The sequence below is a fragment of the Macaca mulatta genome, chromosome 10, assembly GCF_049350105.2.
Source record: "Macaca mulatta isolate MMU2019108-1 chromosome 10, T2T-MMU8v2.0, whole genome shotgun sequence".
Classification (NCBI taxonomy): Eukaryota; Metazoa; Chordata; class Mammalia; order Primates; family Cercopithecidae; genus Macaca; species Macaca mulatta.
In genome coordinates, this window is record NC_133415.1 from 106,803,793 (window position 1) to 106,820,576 (window position 16,784).

General features: G+C 39.4%; 1 protein-coding gene across 6 annotated transcripts in view; it reads right to left on the bottom strand.

Annotated features, from left to right (window-relative positions):
• BCAS1 (brain enriched myelin associated protein 1) overlaps positions 1-16,784 on the bottom strand; it is a 126,739-nt gene that overhangs the window by 31,886 nt on the left and 78,069 nt on the right. For 4 of the 6 annotated variants that reach the window (XM_015148753.3, XM_028828519.2, XM_015148750.3 and 1 more), the window contains 2 exons: positions 10,464-10,676; positions 54-95 (listed from right to left, as the gene is read on the bottom strand). In XM_015148753.3, the coding sequence (XP_015004239.3) occupies positions 54-95; positions 10,464-10,676 (255 nt within the window). The remainder of the gene's footprint in view (positions 1-53; positions 96-10,463; positions 10,677-16,784) is intronic. The other 2 variants (XM_077952007.1, XM_077952006.1) reach the window with 1 other exon arrangement.

Here is a 16,784-nt window from a genome sequence, read left to right on the forward strand (position 1 = left end):
AACATGGCGGAAGATGAGAATGGAATGATTCTGCTGTGCAATGTGTAACTTACATTCTCCTCTGCACCTGTGGGGACTGAGTCCTCTTTAACTGACTAAAGGAAGATAAAAACAAAAGTGAGAGTTAAAAGGTTACAAAAACAAAATTGTTACATAAAAGCAAAGGGTTAGTTGGGCTCACAGTCTTGTGGTGCATTTGGGGACACTGAATTGCCTATGTACACCTCATTCTAAAAAGGACTTGAAGGAGACTTACAAAAATGAAAACAGTATATATGTATATATATATGTATATATATATAGTTATGTATTTTAAAATGCAACCAAGAGAAAATTAAAACACGGATGCAGCCATGATACAAATGGAGCAAGCAGAAGTGTTGTCACAGAAAATGCTAACTGCTGTAGGTAAGCAAGAAAATGCTAACTGCTGTAGGTAAGCAACGTACTTGTCTTTATATTTTCTAGTAGCTGATGAAAAGAGAGAAATGCAATTAATCATTCAATACAGAGTCACTGTTAGGTAAAAACAAAGAAGCTGCTCAGGAAAATTCTGGTAATAAGTCCAGAGAAACTCATTCAGTGGCCCTTTTGAGCAAGCAGGCTTTATAATACAATAGGCAAGGTCCAAGCCCTATCCTGACCATAGCACAGGGGCCAGCAGTAGGGGCCGCTGCTTTCATCAGGCCTCAGTCTAGGCCAAGTTCATCAAGTCAAAATTCAATTTGACTAAAACATGTCTGTGGAAGGCTAGATTGCTGCAGTCCTACTTATCTACATTCAAACACCATTATACTCCCTGGAGTAATTCTGGCATATGCAGTCCTGCCCCAAGTGGGATAGGAGTTATCCCGATTCTGTCAAAGTTCAAAGTCACAATTATTCTATCAGCCAACTTTGGAGTTCATTTTTGTATCTTTCTTTTGGTGGTTCTTAAACTTCTGGACGGACGGGTGTGGATGTTACAGACCACTTTGAGACTCATTTCATAGATCTGGACTCTCCTCCCAGAGAAATGCACATAAACAATATACTTTGCAAATAATTTCAGGATTCATAGACCTTCTGTGTCTCTCCTCTTGGATTACAAGTTAAGAACTCTGTCTATATCCATTTTGTTACTAAGTCCTATTTTTTTTCTTTAAGACATCCAGGGGAGGGGAAGACAGGAAGTAATATTTACAAATATATCTTCTGCACTAGGCATCTTGCATTATATATTATCTCACTCAAAGCACCCCAAAATGGTAAGTATTGTGATCACTTACAGAGTAAGAAATAGAGGTTCAGAGAGGTGAAGCCACTTGTTCCAGTTAAACTAGAACCAGAAAGTGGTAGAAATGTTTCTAATGCATTTATTTTACATCTAAAAACCAAATTTTCCCCTGCTATGATGACTTCAAGGGTCAGAAACACATTTTTTTGGCAATTGTGTGAACTTCTTTCTTCACATACAGACTTATTGTCTCTCTAGATGAGATCTTCAGATTGCATAATTTATTTCTAGTTATCTTCTTCCCATAGTGAAGTTTCTCTGGGCACAAAAATGTTCCTAAAAGAGATTGTTGAATTTCTGGAAGCTTCTGATTATCAGGAAATTGCAGTGTGTTCAGAAGAAATTAGCAGTAGTGTTACTGTATTAATCTGTTTTTACACTGCTATAAAGATACTACCTGAGACTGGGTAATTTATAAAGGAAAGAGGTTTAATAGATTCACAGTTCCACATGGCTGGGGAGGCCTCAGGAAACTTACAATCATGGTGGAAGGGGAAACAGGCACATCTTACATGGTGGCAGGCAAGAGAGAGTGAAGGGAGAAGAGCCCCTTATTAAGCCATCATATCTTATGAAAATTCACTCGCTATCAAGAGAACAGCATGGGGGAAGCTCCCCCCATGATCCAATCACCTCCTATCAGGTCCCTCCTTTGACACCTGGGGATTATGGGGATCACAATTTGAGATGAGATTTAGGTGGGGACACAGCCAAACCAAATCAGATACTTTCTTTAAACTGCACCCCTTTTCTCTGAGGTTAGTCAGACACTAGTTAATACTATGAACAGGTAATGAACCAAATGGTATCTTTAAAGCCAGACCTAAGGTCAGCCCACAAAAGTTTCAGGAATCATTATACTGTTTATATTAGACTGAGAAAACTCTTCCATTATTTAAGAACAGTACTTCTAGGTTTTCACACCCTTTTTCCTGTCCCAGTTTATTGCAACAAGACTAGTTTTTATCTTTGATTGCCCGTGTCTAGAAAGTTTCTGGCTGTTCATTGCTCACTATATTTCAGAAGCAACTGGTAACTTGGTATAGATTCCATTACCAATGTAGGTGATAGTGAGGAATATAAGTGGCTGCTTCTGAACAGATTTTTAAAATCTTCATTATGGTTTCAGACCTCCACATCTTTCTGATGTTTTAAATCTGGCATTATAAATATTGTCTGTTTCAAAAGGAATTGCTATTTTATATTTTTAAAGTCTGGCTATTTGGCAAAGCACTACTTTTGGGAACTAATTTAGTTGAGCATCTCTCAGACTTCAGTGATTTTCATACCATGTTCTAATTCTTGACCTGACCATGTACCACCTCTATTTAGTTGATGTTTTTCTTTAAACTGACCCTCTTTTTACTTAAATATATTTTTACTTAATATTTTTTACTTAAATGTATTTTACTTTTTAAAGTTAAATATATTTTAAAAGAAATGCCTTATCATTACAGTAAATGTCATATCAACATCCTTGCTATAAGTAGTAGTACGTATTAAAAAGTACAATAAATAAAAAACATGCATTAAGTTCTAATTGTTTTTAAGTCTTTAAAAAAGAGATCAGCAGGTGTTTGTACAGTAATAAATGCCTGTGAATATCAAGAAGAGACGTCTTTTTTTTTTTTTTGAGACAGAGTCTTGCTCTGTCACCCAGGCTGGAGTACAGTGGCACAATCTTGGCTCACTGCAAGCTCCGCCTCCCAGGTTCACACCATTCTCCTGCCTCAGCCTCCCGAGTAGCTGGGACTACAGGCGCCTGCCACCATGCCCGGCTAATTTTTTGTATTAAATTTGTGGAAACGGGGTTTCCCCGTGTTAGCCAGGATGATCTTGATCTGCTGACCTTGTGATCTGCCCAACTTGGCCTCTCAAAGTGCTGGGATTACACGCATGAGCCACCACGCCCGGCCAAGAAGAGATTCTTAATGTCACCAGGAGAATTGGAGCAGAATGAAAACAGGAGATAAATGCACTATGTAAATGATTCAATGCTTCTCAGATTGTGTCCAAGAGCCATTCTAAATAATTTTGAACTATTTTTGTACATTTGCACACTGGCCTACAAGTGTAGCCTTCTGTTAGCAGTTGTCAAAATATCCAGTTAATATAAGAATTCAAAAATGGATAATAAGAGGACAGGTTCTGATCCCCCTTTTAGCGTTTGATACATGTAAAAGAAAATCTGCTCAGAATCCAAGTCTAGAGCACCATACACTAAGGAATCAGGTACAAATTCAGTGTTTCAGCAATGCAATCTTGGGCAAATTAATCACACTTCTCTGCACCTCAGTTCACTTAACTCAAAGGCTGACTGTTAGACTATCTACCGATCATGGCGTTGTTTTAAGGAAAAATAAAATAAAGCCTGTGGAGGGAAAATCACGGCTGAAGCACAGCTGCGACTCACTGAAGCCTGGTGGCTGGAGTCAAACCCACATGGTTCCTCTTGGTACTTACATGAAGACTCTCATTTACACGGGAGTTGGAGATCCTGGAAGGTATGCGTATGGGGGAGCGGCAGGAACAACTTGAACCATGTCTGGAATTAGGGTACAGTGGTTTATAGACTTTTCTATAAGCCAGAATGCATTGAAGTGGAGCAAAAATAAAGGTTTCAAGAAATGGACCCTAGAAAGAGAATTTACCAGGAGCAATGGGAACTCCAGAATCAGCAACCTCCAGGGCTTGTGGGAAATAGTGGTTCTGGGTAGGGTGCTGGTGACTGGTAGCACAACCCAGTCCAGCTCAGCTACTCTTGAATTGGGTGTGGACTGGAGAGAAAAGGGGCTGTATGGATGCCGACGGTGGGTCTTGCCAAATGGGGTCACTCTGGGGCCCAAGCAGCTGCAGCGGGATTCTCCTTTCAGCACTGAGCTTAACATGGAAGGAAAACGTTTTCTGCCTGTTGCCTTGCAAGAGACAGGTGAACTCCGGTGGGCTTGGGAGTCCCAGCAGCAGTGACGAGTGGGATAAATTGGCACGGATCATCTCCTTGGTGGCTGCGGTGGTGGCAGTGGTGTGGCTTGGGGGTGACCACCCAGAAGGGACATATGGCAGCCCAGGCTGATTCATGATCACCTATCTTGGATCCCTGGAACTATCTGGATGGGATTTGTGTGGGCATGGATTCATTTATGCTCAGCATTCTACGAAAATTGCTGATATTTATTTTGTTTATGTAAAGCACTTAGCACGGTACCTGCACATGGTATATTTTCAATTAACAGTAGCGATTTTTATAAATGCTGGGAAGCAGTGACATTGGCTAGATCTACTAGACCTATTTAGGAATTTTCTTGAGTAATTCTATATCGCTTTTGAAATGTTCTTAAGCCGGCTTGGGCCAGATGTATGTTTGCTACTGAACCCCTTATAAACAGACATTTTTAACACTGCTAACTAATAGGTTATATTAGGTTCCAAAGTTGGAATGGAGTAGGGGACAATGTGGGTCTTAGTTAAAATCTTGATGGCCCAAGTACCATAACATAGTGGCATGTTGATCTTTGAAAACCAAATATTCTAGGTCATACTAACTTCAGCCCATTGTGCCATTATTTTGAGATTCATATTGTTTATATTTTGGACTACATTAGTGAACCCACCCAGCTTGTAAACTTGATAAATGTTCTTTTGACTTGGTCGTTGTCCAAGTTAACTGATAAAAATTTTGAATAAACAGGGCTGAGGCCAGATTCCAGAGGCCTTTCCAAAGACAGCTCCTTGCAATGTGTTGTGTTTCTTAATAAATATTCTTTGTTGGCTTGCATTCCTCCAGCTTAGTAGCATGCATTAGATGCAATTGCACAGAGTTGAAAAAAATAGTAATGCTAATAAAGATAATAATGATGACAACCCACATTGTAGGGCCACTCTTAGGCTATTATTGTCAGGCAGTGGGTTCAGTGCTTTATGGTGTATTCCAAGCTAGTATTCAAAATGGAAACCAATCTCCTTTAATTTCTAGGTCTCTACTGGAACATCTATTAAACCTTTGCTCTTACTCGAACATCACACCTGCCTTTGGGGCTTGAGGTGTGTCTCTACTCTCCTTGAAAGCTGACTGATGTATTAGAGCATCCTCTGAGTTCGCTCTTTGAGCCAAGCCTGGATCTCACATTTAACCTGTATTTGTATTGGGCATTGTTTCCGTGCTCATACATAAAGACAAATGAAGGCAACTTCTCCCTTCTTTCTGTATGTTCTCTATATAACAGGAAGCCTGTGAGCTAAGGAACCAGGAGCATCATTTTTCAGTTCATTATTTTCTACTGCCAATGAGTACGTTGTGGTGGATGATCCACAGTTGAGGTCCAGCCTCATTAACGGTGACAATAAAAAAGTCTAGTCTGAAATCTACCGGCTCCTGTATGGACATTTATATTGCTAAGAATAGGGGAGCTAAACAGCAGATAGCTTATCCATAGAAACTAGAATAACAGAGTTGCTTCTCCTTTAAAGAGCAAATTCAATTCTTAAGGTTTCTTTAAAAGACTTTCATATGGTAACACTTAAGCCAGCATTTGCCCTGTTCCTAGTGAGTCTTCTAAAAGCATCATTTTGATCATGTGACAGCTCTTCTGAGTTCATTAAGCTCACAGTAGCCCTAAGACATTTTCTATTAAGCCCAGATTGGTCAGCCCATCTTTCAAGTGCTTCCATAATTGTCCAGACATATGCCCACATTTTCTCAACCAGAATCCCCAATGGGAAGGTGTTAAAATCTGTATTTGAAACAAATCACCCAAAAGATTCAGATACATTTTTTTAAGTTCTTAAGTCTGTTTTGACGTACACTGATTACTCCCTTTTCTAAACAACCATAGCATTTGTTACCTGTACTCCAGAGAGTAACACTAAATTGCAAATTTCATTGTTTCAGAATGGGGTTATAATTCACTGAATATCAGTCTTTTGGTGTTCTTTTCCTTCTTTCCTTCCTTCCTTCCTTCCTTCCTTCCTTCCTTCTTTCTTTCTTTCTTTTTTTCTCTTTCTTTCTTTCTTTTTTTCTCTTTCTTTCTCTTTCTTTCTTTCTTTCTTTCTTTCTTTCTTTCTTTCTTTCTTTCTTTCTTTCTTTCTCTTTTCTTTCTTTTCTTTCTTTCTCATTCCTCCCAATAAACATGAAAGATAGGTATCATTGGCCAATTTTACAACTGAAGAAACTGAGGCTCAAGAGTTTAAGTGCTCCGCTAAAATTCAGTCAGTAACTGTCAGAACTGAGACCTGATAATGTCTCTGTGGCTTCAGAGTGCACATTCTCTTCCCACCCCACTCTTTGTCTCCCCCAAAGGAAAGCAGAAAAGGGCTATTTTGAAGATATTCCAAATATATCAATTATTAATTACAAATACATGTGTGTGTGTGTGTATCATGGTCCTCCAAATGGATTTCAAATCTTTTGATGATAGCAAATGAATTTTATACTTGTTTTGTACTTAGGGTGGTGTTAACACCAGAAGCCACACGTGCGTAGTTAGTCATGACCACTGATTGTTCATACTTGAAGAAATGAGGACATCATTCATTGAGCACATACTGTATATTAGGTGCTTTATATGTACAATTATTGGTTTCTTATAACAATACTGTGAGAAAAACATAGTCCTTATTTTATAGATTAGAAAGGAGGGTCTTTGAGTGGTCAAGCAATTTGTCCAAGGATACATAGTTCAACCTTTCTGATTCTGTTATGTAAGCCTTGTCATACACAAGAATTATCAACATTATGTATCCCAATCCTCTTATTCAACAAATGAGGAAAAGAAACTCAAATAGTGTAAATAACTTATGACTGATGTATTATAGCATCCTCTTTGAGTCAGTTCTTTGAGCCATGCCTGGATCTCACATTTAACCTGTTATTTGTATCACAGGGCAAGTGAGAACCCAGTTTACTCAGAACAATAAAGGGCATATTTACTCCAGTTAACTGCATTTTAAACATGTTTTTGGAAAATACAACATAATTTGAAATTGGTTTCCTTAAAGGTATTTTTTAAATTTTATAATAATAACTACTCTAGCAATAAAGACTATAAATCAAAACAACTTATACGTTCATATCCATAGCCTGTTTTGGGAAAAATTCGTTTCTGCTGTCCATAACTACAGGCTTATAAACTTGAAAATCAGTATGTTTGAAAGCTTTTCAACTAAAAATGAGAGAAGAAAGAGAGGTTAGGTTAGTTATCAGTGAAAATATAAGAAAATGTAAGAATTTCCTAGAATTTCCCTTTGCATTTTTCGAAACTCTTCAAAAATTTACAAGGGTGAATTTATAATCATAGTCTTTGTAATTTAAAGGAAACAAAGGTCCTCATTTTGTTTTCTACTAGAACATACGCTTTCTTACAAGAATATAAGCTAGGAAAGGACAGACACTTGTTTACTGCTGCTTTTTCAATGCCTAGTATTTAGCACAAACTATTTAGCACAAAACAACTTAGCACAAATGAAGCAATTAAAATATTGTCGAGTAAGTAAAACTTCCTTGTAGAGCCTTTTCTTCTGATTAGGCGCAAGAAGGAGAGACACAGGGGATTTGGTTTTTGATTTCTTTTAACTTCATATTTTTAATGATATACTAAATAAATAAAGCTAAATAGTGGCGCAAAAGACAGTGAGACTGAAATCATGAAGTTCTATCATTAGGGAGATGAATGTCAAGTTGTCCTGACATTGTTTTTCAAAGGAATAGCTTGAACTTCAGAGAAGAACCATTGTATCTCTTGTAGATTCCAAACATTAAATAAGCACTTGAGGCAACAGTTTAGCAGCTTTCTCAAACCGGACAGTACAGAAAGATAAACAGGCCGGCACGGTTAGTTCTTCAACCCTCCCGAGCACAGAGGAAACAGATGAGAGGTAACACTGTTCAATGGGCACTTTTGTACTAGGTCCAGTGTTGGAGGTTTTACCATCATTATTTCACTGAATCCTTACTTCATTTGTTTGACATAGGTACTGTTATCATTTGCATATTACAAGTGAGGAAACGAAAGCTCATAGAGACGAACTGAGTCTCAAAATCAGATCTGTCTGATTTCAAACTTTTAGCTCTTACATCAGTGTTCCTCAAACTTCAGCCACTGGCACGCCACCTGTGTGGTTTTTGCCATATCGTATCATCTGTAGCAGCCATGGAAACGTGCTGTTCAGATTCCTGCAAGAAGGACAGCCCCACCCGTCAAGGCTTTAGCATCCACTCCTCTCCCTGGGGGCTCTTACCAATGACTGGGCACGACAAGAGTACTGACTGAGCCATTCATTCCGGTCCAGTGTGGGCCTCCCAGAACACGCAATCTGTACTCTACGATTCTCCACTGGCTTGGTCAGGACTTTCTTAGAACCACCCTCAGTTTGAGGCTTTCTCCACCCATTCCTCCTTCCTTCTCTCTCTTTCTTCCTAGATGGTCAGAACTCTCTGTAGTCTGAAGGCTCTCTGTACCTAGCCCTGCCACTCTTACTTCTTCACCGATATCTTCCTCCAATAAATCTCTTGCATGTCAATTCTGTCTTGGTGTCTGCGTCTTGGAGGACCCAAATTTACCATTATTTATCTACTATCAGAACGATTATTGATATAACACTATCCTTTTTATTAGATTCCTTTTTCAACAACATATGCTTATTTAACCTTGAGCAAAACATATGTTAATCTCAAATTTAATGTGCTAACTCTATTTTTCCTAAGGCACCTTGAATATGCATATGAATACGTGATAATTATTTAACTAAAATTATTCAAATATGGGCCACTTAAGTCTTCTCTCTTGTCTCCCAAATACACATATAACTCACTTGGAAATTGTTTCTTCTATTATATTGCTGGTAAAAGATATTTTCAGATAAGTAATGGTGGGTGATGAAGAAAAACGATTACAACAGAATGTGTCAGCTGACATCATCCAAAGTTTTTATGAAATATTGAAGATTGTGTTCTGGGAAGAACCTAGAAGGAAGGTTTCTGTATGACAGGAAGCAAACAGGGAACAGGCCCTGCATCCAGCTGGATTCTGGACGAGAGAGTAAAGCTGACACCACAGTGACATCTGCATTCATCATCTGCTTTGCGTGGTGTGCCAAGTGCAATAGATGTTTTGATGAAATTCTGAAGTTAGATTTTTCCAACTCTACGAATTCCACCCACACCCTCATCTCCAACTTCTTGCTCATCTTTTGGCCAAATTTAAAACAGACACAAGCTCTGCACATGTGTAGCAGCTGAGGCTTGCTCAGCAATGATAATTGAGGAATAGATCTAGAATAACTCAGCCCTAATCCCCCTGTCCTTGCACCACTCAGACCTCAGACGGGAACAAAATCGGACAGTGGTTTGACTTTTCCTGTCATAGAGCACAGTGTGTGCCTAGCCTAGTGGTGAACTGATGGACACCCCCTAGGTTTCTAAAAGGAGAGTGGAGACCTAGTGGCTGATAATGAATGATTCTGCCTGACTGGGGAGGAGTGAAGACAGAGAGCCCCTAGGTGGCTCGTCTTGCCAGAGTAAGAGTGCTCAAAGAGCCCACGAAGAAGCCAGGTTTTTTTGTTTTTTGTTTTTTGTTTTTTTGAGATGGAGTCTCGCTCAGTCACTCAGGCTGGAGTGCAGCGGCACGATCTCGGCTCACTGCAACCTCTGCCTCCCAGGTTCACCCCATTCTCCTGCCTCAGCCTCCCAAGCAGCTGGGACTACAGGCGCCGGCCACCACACCGGGCTAATTTTTTGTATTTTTAGTAGAGACAGGGTTTCACCGGGTTAACCAGGATGGTCTCGATCTCCCGACCTCGTGATCCGCCCACCTTGGCCTCCCAAAGTGCTGGAATTACAGGGGTGAGCCACTGTGCCCGGCTGAAGCCAGAATTTTAAACCATTTCAGAATGAAAATGAAATCATGAAATACCACAACCCTCTGTCATGAAATGAAGTCACTCAAAGAATGAAAAATTCTACTTGTTCATTTCCTCTTCTTCCCCACGAAACACATGTTTATAACATGACAGGCATTTCATTCTTTCTGGGAACACATTAGAAGGCTTCAACTCAATGGCAAGTCGAGACATTTTGAAGAAGAAGAAAAAATACCTTCCATACATTGTTGAGGACAACAGTTAGCCCAACAGAAAGAATTTCTCGAGTCATCCCCACCCTGACGACTCTCTAAAGCTTGAAAATTAGACTTACCTTTTTCCAAAACAGTTTGCCCAGAGGCAGAGAGGTGGGGCCTGATTTCTCCTTGATGCCTTCCTTTGCAGTTTCAGGGGTTGTCGTGGACTGTGTGTGCCCTGATGGGTTACATCCTTTGGGATTCTTAACTGCCCCTTGGGTCTCCTGGGATGTAAAGTTGGCTTTGTCTGACTTAAGGTCAGCTGAAGTGGTGGGTGACTTTTCAGCACCCTAAAGAGTTAAAAAAATGAAAGGAAAACATTCAAAATGGTCTCAAAATTTTAAAAATGGAAGATCTCTTTTTAATAAACACGGACTGAGGTTATACATAATGTTAATTTTCTCCTTTATATTTTTCTGTATTTAAAAATTTTTTACTGTGAATGTGGACTTGTGTTAAAATCTTGGAAAAAGTTAAGATTTTTTCTTTTAAAAAAGAAACATAGAAGCATTATTAATTATGTTTATGTAAGTAACTCATTAGGAATCAAGGTGGTGGTAAGACGCCCTTTGCTGTTAGAATATGGAGTTCTGATTTAGGCCACTGGTCTCCAAATGGTTTCAATCAAGTTCCCATTAGTAAAAACATTTTGAATTTCCACCTTCAATACATGCATACTTATTTATGTATATATTATAAACATGTATCATTTTACTAATCAAAATTAGAAATTAAAGAAGAGTTAAAATAAATATAGAACTTCTGAAATTTTTCTCCACACTCCACTTTGGGGATGACTGAGTTAGGCTATAAAGTTAGTAAAAGACAACTAGACTGGAACTTGGTGAAAGGGTTTTGAATTGGAAGAGTGTCCACAAAACCTACTTCTTCACTTTTAGGTGCAGCCCCTACACTCCACAATTAAAACTTCTTCAAATGTTATCCATTCGGTCTTTATTTCCTCTCTTCCTCTCTCTTCCTTCCCTTCTTCCCTTCCTCCCCCTCCATCCCTCTGTCTTTCTCTCTCTTCCTCTGTCCTTGTCTCCCTTCTCTTTTTCTGTCTCTCTCTGAGCAGCTGCCCTGAAGTCCAATTCCAGGACACCTGATTTCTTCAGCAAGGGGGTGTTAATTTCTACACTCTGCCACCCACTGAGTCATGAGATAAAGGAAGAGTTGGGAGAATTATAGTCAGAATCTATCTTGACATGAGTGAATATTGGTACTCATAATTTTAACATCAGGTTAATCTGACCTAACCTCTTGATCCTAAACATCTTCATTTTATGATTTTTTTGCTCCGGATACTTGTGACTCAATCCCTTTAAATTCCCAGGGATGTAATATCCTTGACTAAATTTTCTGACTAAAAGAAAAAATGTATTGCAATAAAAATGGGGTATGGGCCAGGTGTGGTGGCCCAACACTTGTAATCCCAGCACTTTGGGAGGCCGATGTGGGAGGATTTCTTGAGGTCAGGAGTTCAAGACCAGCCAGGGCAACATGGTGAAACCCTATCTCTACAAATAATAAAAAATGAGCTGGGCATGGTGGCTTGCACCTGTGGTCCCAGCTACTTGGAGGCCGAGGCAGGAGGATTGCTTGAGCCCAGGAGGCTGCAGTGAGCCATGATCGTGCCACTGTACTCCAGCCTAGGCAACAGAATAAGACACCATCTCAAAAAAAAAAAAAAAAAAAAAAAAGAATATGGACAAATTCAGAAAGTTTGATAGTATTTTTTGATCCTGGAAAGAGTCTTAAAGCCCATCTGGTCCAATGCATGAATTTTCATGGATGGAGAAACTGAGGCCAATGATCTGCCCAATGCTGAACAAGGGCACAACCTGGCCTCAAGTCTGAACTTCTGGCTCCTGTCTAGAGCTCTTCCAAGGCAGCGCATTGCTTCCCCAAAGGATGTCTGCAAATAACATGAACTTTACTATTTGATGCAAGACACAACATCTTCTTTGCTGAATTTTTTAATACCAAGAAGGAGTCATCCATTGGGCAGATTCTAAGTTCAAGTTAAGATAAAGAACTAATGTCTGGAAATGAATTTTGTGATAGTTGATACTGGAATAGCTCCAGTTCCATTTAAAAGTATACAAAATGGCAAAATGTTGGAATTTAAAATAACCTTTGCCTTTCATAGACAGTGAAGTCAAAATGGCTGAGCTCATAAAATTCTGCAATACAAATGTCCCAAATGGTCTTGAGCACCTGGTGCTATTTTAGCTCTACACGGTAATTAAATTAAAGGGGACTGGTTAAAGGGTAAGTACCCCTCCTCCTAACACACACATGCTAAGTAGCTTGTTTTCTATTTTAGAAAATAAGAGAAAGTATTATTCATTAATTCATTTAAAAGCCACTTTGAGTGTCTTCTCTGAGCCATGATATATTCTAAGTGTTGGGGTTACATGTCTTCAGGGAGAGGATGACAGTAAATAATTCCACCAACAAATGTAAAATTTCAACCGTAATAAGTGCTACTGAGTGGGGAGGGGATTTGAGGTTATTCCTCTCAATCCCATAAAAAGCTAAATCAAAGAGTTTGATCCACTCATGAAAATCAGGGAAGGCTTTACTGAGAACAGGATGGCTGTGCTTTGATCTGAAAGGTGACTGAAAATTAACCAGAGAAGGGAAGAGGAGAGTTTTTCATGCACAGGGAACAACTGCCCTACGATCCTTCAGCAAGTATCGGAGCAAAGAGTGGCCAAGCGTGGCTACTTCTCCAACAACAACCTCTCCTTCTGCTTTCCTGGGAGAATCTCCATATGCCCAGTGGTCCATTTTAGACGAAGAATCCGGGGGTTGGGGCTGACCTCATCCCCATCTCTAAGAAAGGGCTCTGGTTGCTTTAAGCTAATCATCAATCCTGCCAAAGTCATTAGAAGGGAGGCTTCATGGTCCCATGCTATTTTGGTGTAACTTCTGTGGCTTGGCTTTGTACCTTTTCTAAATGCTGTGTTATTTTTCTGGCTCAAGGGTTCCCTTTGATGTGCATTTAGCCCACTTACCCAGAGTCACATAGAGGTTACAAAAAACAAGGCCTCCAGGTCCTGGAGTGCCAGAATTTCCCTGTTCCCTGCGACAGCTCCAGTTTACTTAATGCATTGCATACTTGGCCGTTTTCACCACTCAGCCACCACCCTTTCTCTCTCTGCCTACCATCGTTGCATCTTGAAGACATAATTTCCAACTTTAAACTTTTATTTGATGACAAGAATAAAAGGTAACAGTGACAGACTGTTTTAAGCACCTGAATGTCCTGACAAAAGTCCTATGAGGAAGGAACTATTACTTTTTCTATTTTAAAATTGATGAACAATAGTTGTACATATTTTCGGGGGTCACATGTGATATTTTGGTACCTGTATACAAAGTGCAATGATTAAACCAGGGTAACTGGAATTTCCATCACCTCAAACTTTTATCCTTTCTTTGTGTTGGAAACTTACAATTCTTCTCTTCTAGCTATTTTGAAATATGCAATAAATTACTGTTAACTATAATTTTCTAATGGTACTATCAAATGCTGCAACTTACAGGAAGACACTAATTTTTATGTCAGTTTCACAGACAAGGAAATTTAGTTGCTTGGTGGCTAAGTAACTTGCCCACGGTTACACTAACGAGGGGGCAGAGCTGACAATTGAATCCAGGGAGTCTGATCCCCAAACCCAAGCATTAATAGTGACTCCATACGACATTGTTTCCAGTGAATCAAGATTTCCTGCTCCCTGGGCTATTCCACCCATCAGGGAAGGAAATCTATACCACCATTCTCGACAAGGGCAATATACAACAAAAAATAATAATTGCCTTTGTTCTTGGGAGAAGGGTTATGCCAAATTAGATATTAACATGGTCTGTGGCTCCCCTAAAGAATTACAGTGCATTAACAGGTATAAAGAATATTCGTTACATTAAAATTTCGTGGAGGGAAGGGTGATTAGGGTAAAAAATAGTCCGAGAAAGCATCATGGTGGGGGATGATACTGAGATAAAGATTCGGAAACACATCTATTCTGATCAGTTTCATAGGGAAATGACCAATTTGTTTTCTTTTTGCATTGGGAGGATATCCAGAAACCCCTGAAAAAACATTACAAGGGCACGACCGTACTATAGTTATAGTAATAATATAATTCTAATTTATTTGTGTAGCTGTTTGTTGAATATGTATCTCTTTTGCTAGAGTCTTGGTCATCATCATATTCCAAGACCAAGAAAGTCTTGGCCATGATTACATCCCGAATTCCCATCAGGCCTACCTTCTGGCACGAAACAGACAATCATTCAATTAATAATTACAGTCTATGACAGGGACCAGAGAGAGACACCCACACAAGATCCTGCCATGCCATATTTCCAGCCACCCACCCCTTCCTCACTGGGTTGTAGAGTACCAGTCAGAACACCATTAGTCTTTTCATTGCTGCCCACCACTCTCCTCCCTTCCCAAAGAAGCCTCCCAGATGGAGTTCTGCCAGCATCAAGCAACTGGATATTCTTTGTTTGCATTACAGAGGAGACTACAAAAATTTTAATTGTGTTTTCGGAGGCAATCTCATGAGTAGGGTTGCCAGATTTAGCACATGAGAATAAGAATATAAAATACTCCATTAAATATTAATTTCAGATCAGCAAGAATAATTTTCTAGCATAAGTATGTCCCAAATATTGCATGGGACATACTTATATTTAAATTAAAAAGTTATTCCTTGTTTGTCAACAATTTGAATTTAACTGAGTCCTCTGTATTTTACCTGGTGGCCCTACCTATGAAATTCTAGTGGATTCAATTTGGAGATTGTATGTCAAATGACCTTACCTTCTTAATAAATTTTCATCTTGTTTCCACATTGGGTGTGGGAGAGAGGAGATGTTAGTAAACACTACACCAAGAACCAAAAACAATGAATGAATGGTAGAGCTTATGAATCACGCATGCTGCTTGGAATACTTCAGCTGCCTTACAGAAAGGGTAGGCATGGGGAAAACCTGAGGAGGGAGGGGAGCATTTTGGGGCCTGGCAAAAGCATTCTAAAGCAATGCTCTGTTTTGTGTCTAAAGTTGTCACCAAACAGTGGTGGCCACATGAAAAAGCTTGATTCTGAGACATGACATGCCATTAGGCCAAGAAAAATGGTTCCAATTCAGCAAAAGCTGACACTGAATGTATTTCATTTACTGATTTCAGACTTCCCCACTTTTTGAACTGAGAAAATTCTTTTTATAAGAAGGATCATAGAGATGTAGAGAAATAAACCCCCAGGATTAATCAGAATTGGTAACTTTTTTTTTAATAGCAAAATGGTTTTATCCTTTAATTTGCTTGAATTTCCCATTTTCTGTTCCAGGTGACAAACTCAGGGGGAAATGGAGAGTATCACACCGCCTAAAATCATGATAACGTCACTGAGAGAATCTGGCTGGTTATTTAAAGGCTCTATTTTCCTATCTTTAGAGACAACAGAAATAATCAAAGGAGAAAAAGAAATAAACTGTCTCAGGTGCAGAGGTAAAAGGCAATGAGCTCTAACAAACTGCTGCGAAAATGAGAATTCAGAACATTTGGGAGGTGTCCCTTACTTGGATTTACACTTACATAAAAAAATACACTGAATGCCACTCAAGGCAAAACCCTGAGGTCCTTGTGTCTGTGTTACAGAATCCCAGAAGGCTGTTCCCTCTACATCTTCCTGCTATTCCAGAATCCTGTCTTTTCCCTATCTATCTCAGTGACAAGATGGGAGGCCAATGGTTTTTGGAAGCCCTAGGAATGATAACATTGAATTTGGGTGGTCCCTTTATGGGTGGCAAGAGATACTGCAGATGTAAAATTTTGTAGTGCGTGAAGTGAATGTCATCATGAAATGCAGATGTGGGGAAATGTCATATACTTCTTAAACTTTCAAGGCCCCTTACTTACAAAAGCTCCAAGTAGGAGTCAAACTATTCTTTCATATGAGATCTATGACACGTTTCACCAGCAGTTACTAAGTTATTTCCCATGTGATGTTGGAGCACATTTTAATCTCCCCTCCCCCCTTGCAAGATTTATCACTCCCCATTCTTCTCTCTTTACAGAACAAAATTCTCCTGTATGGAAATTGAAACGTGGCTTCATAACATAGTCTGCTTATGCAAATATAGATTCAGCTGTGAGAACTTTCTATGGAGTGCTTATTTGCATATACAATCCCGGGACTGTGTGACATCCAGGTAGGGATGTTTTTTTAATACACGCATTCGACTTGGTGGAAAATGGCTGATATTTTAAACAAATTTTCATGCATGCTAACCCAATTCAGGGATCCTTTAAACTGATGGTTTCAGACAAACACTGGCGTCTTCTTAGACACTGGAAGCGTAATACTTCCCAAACTGAC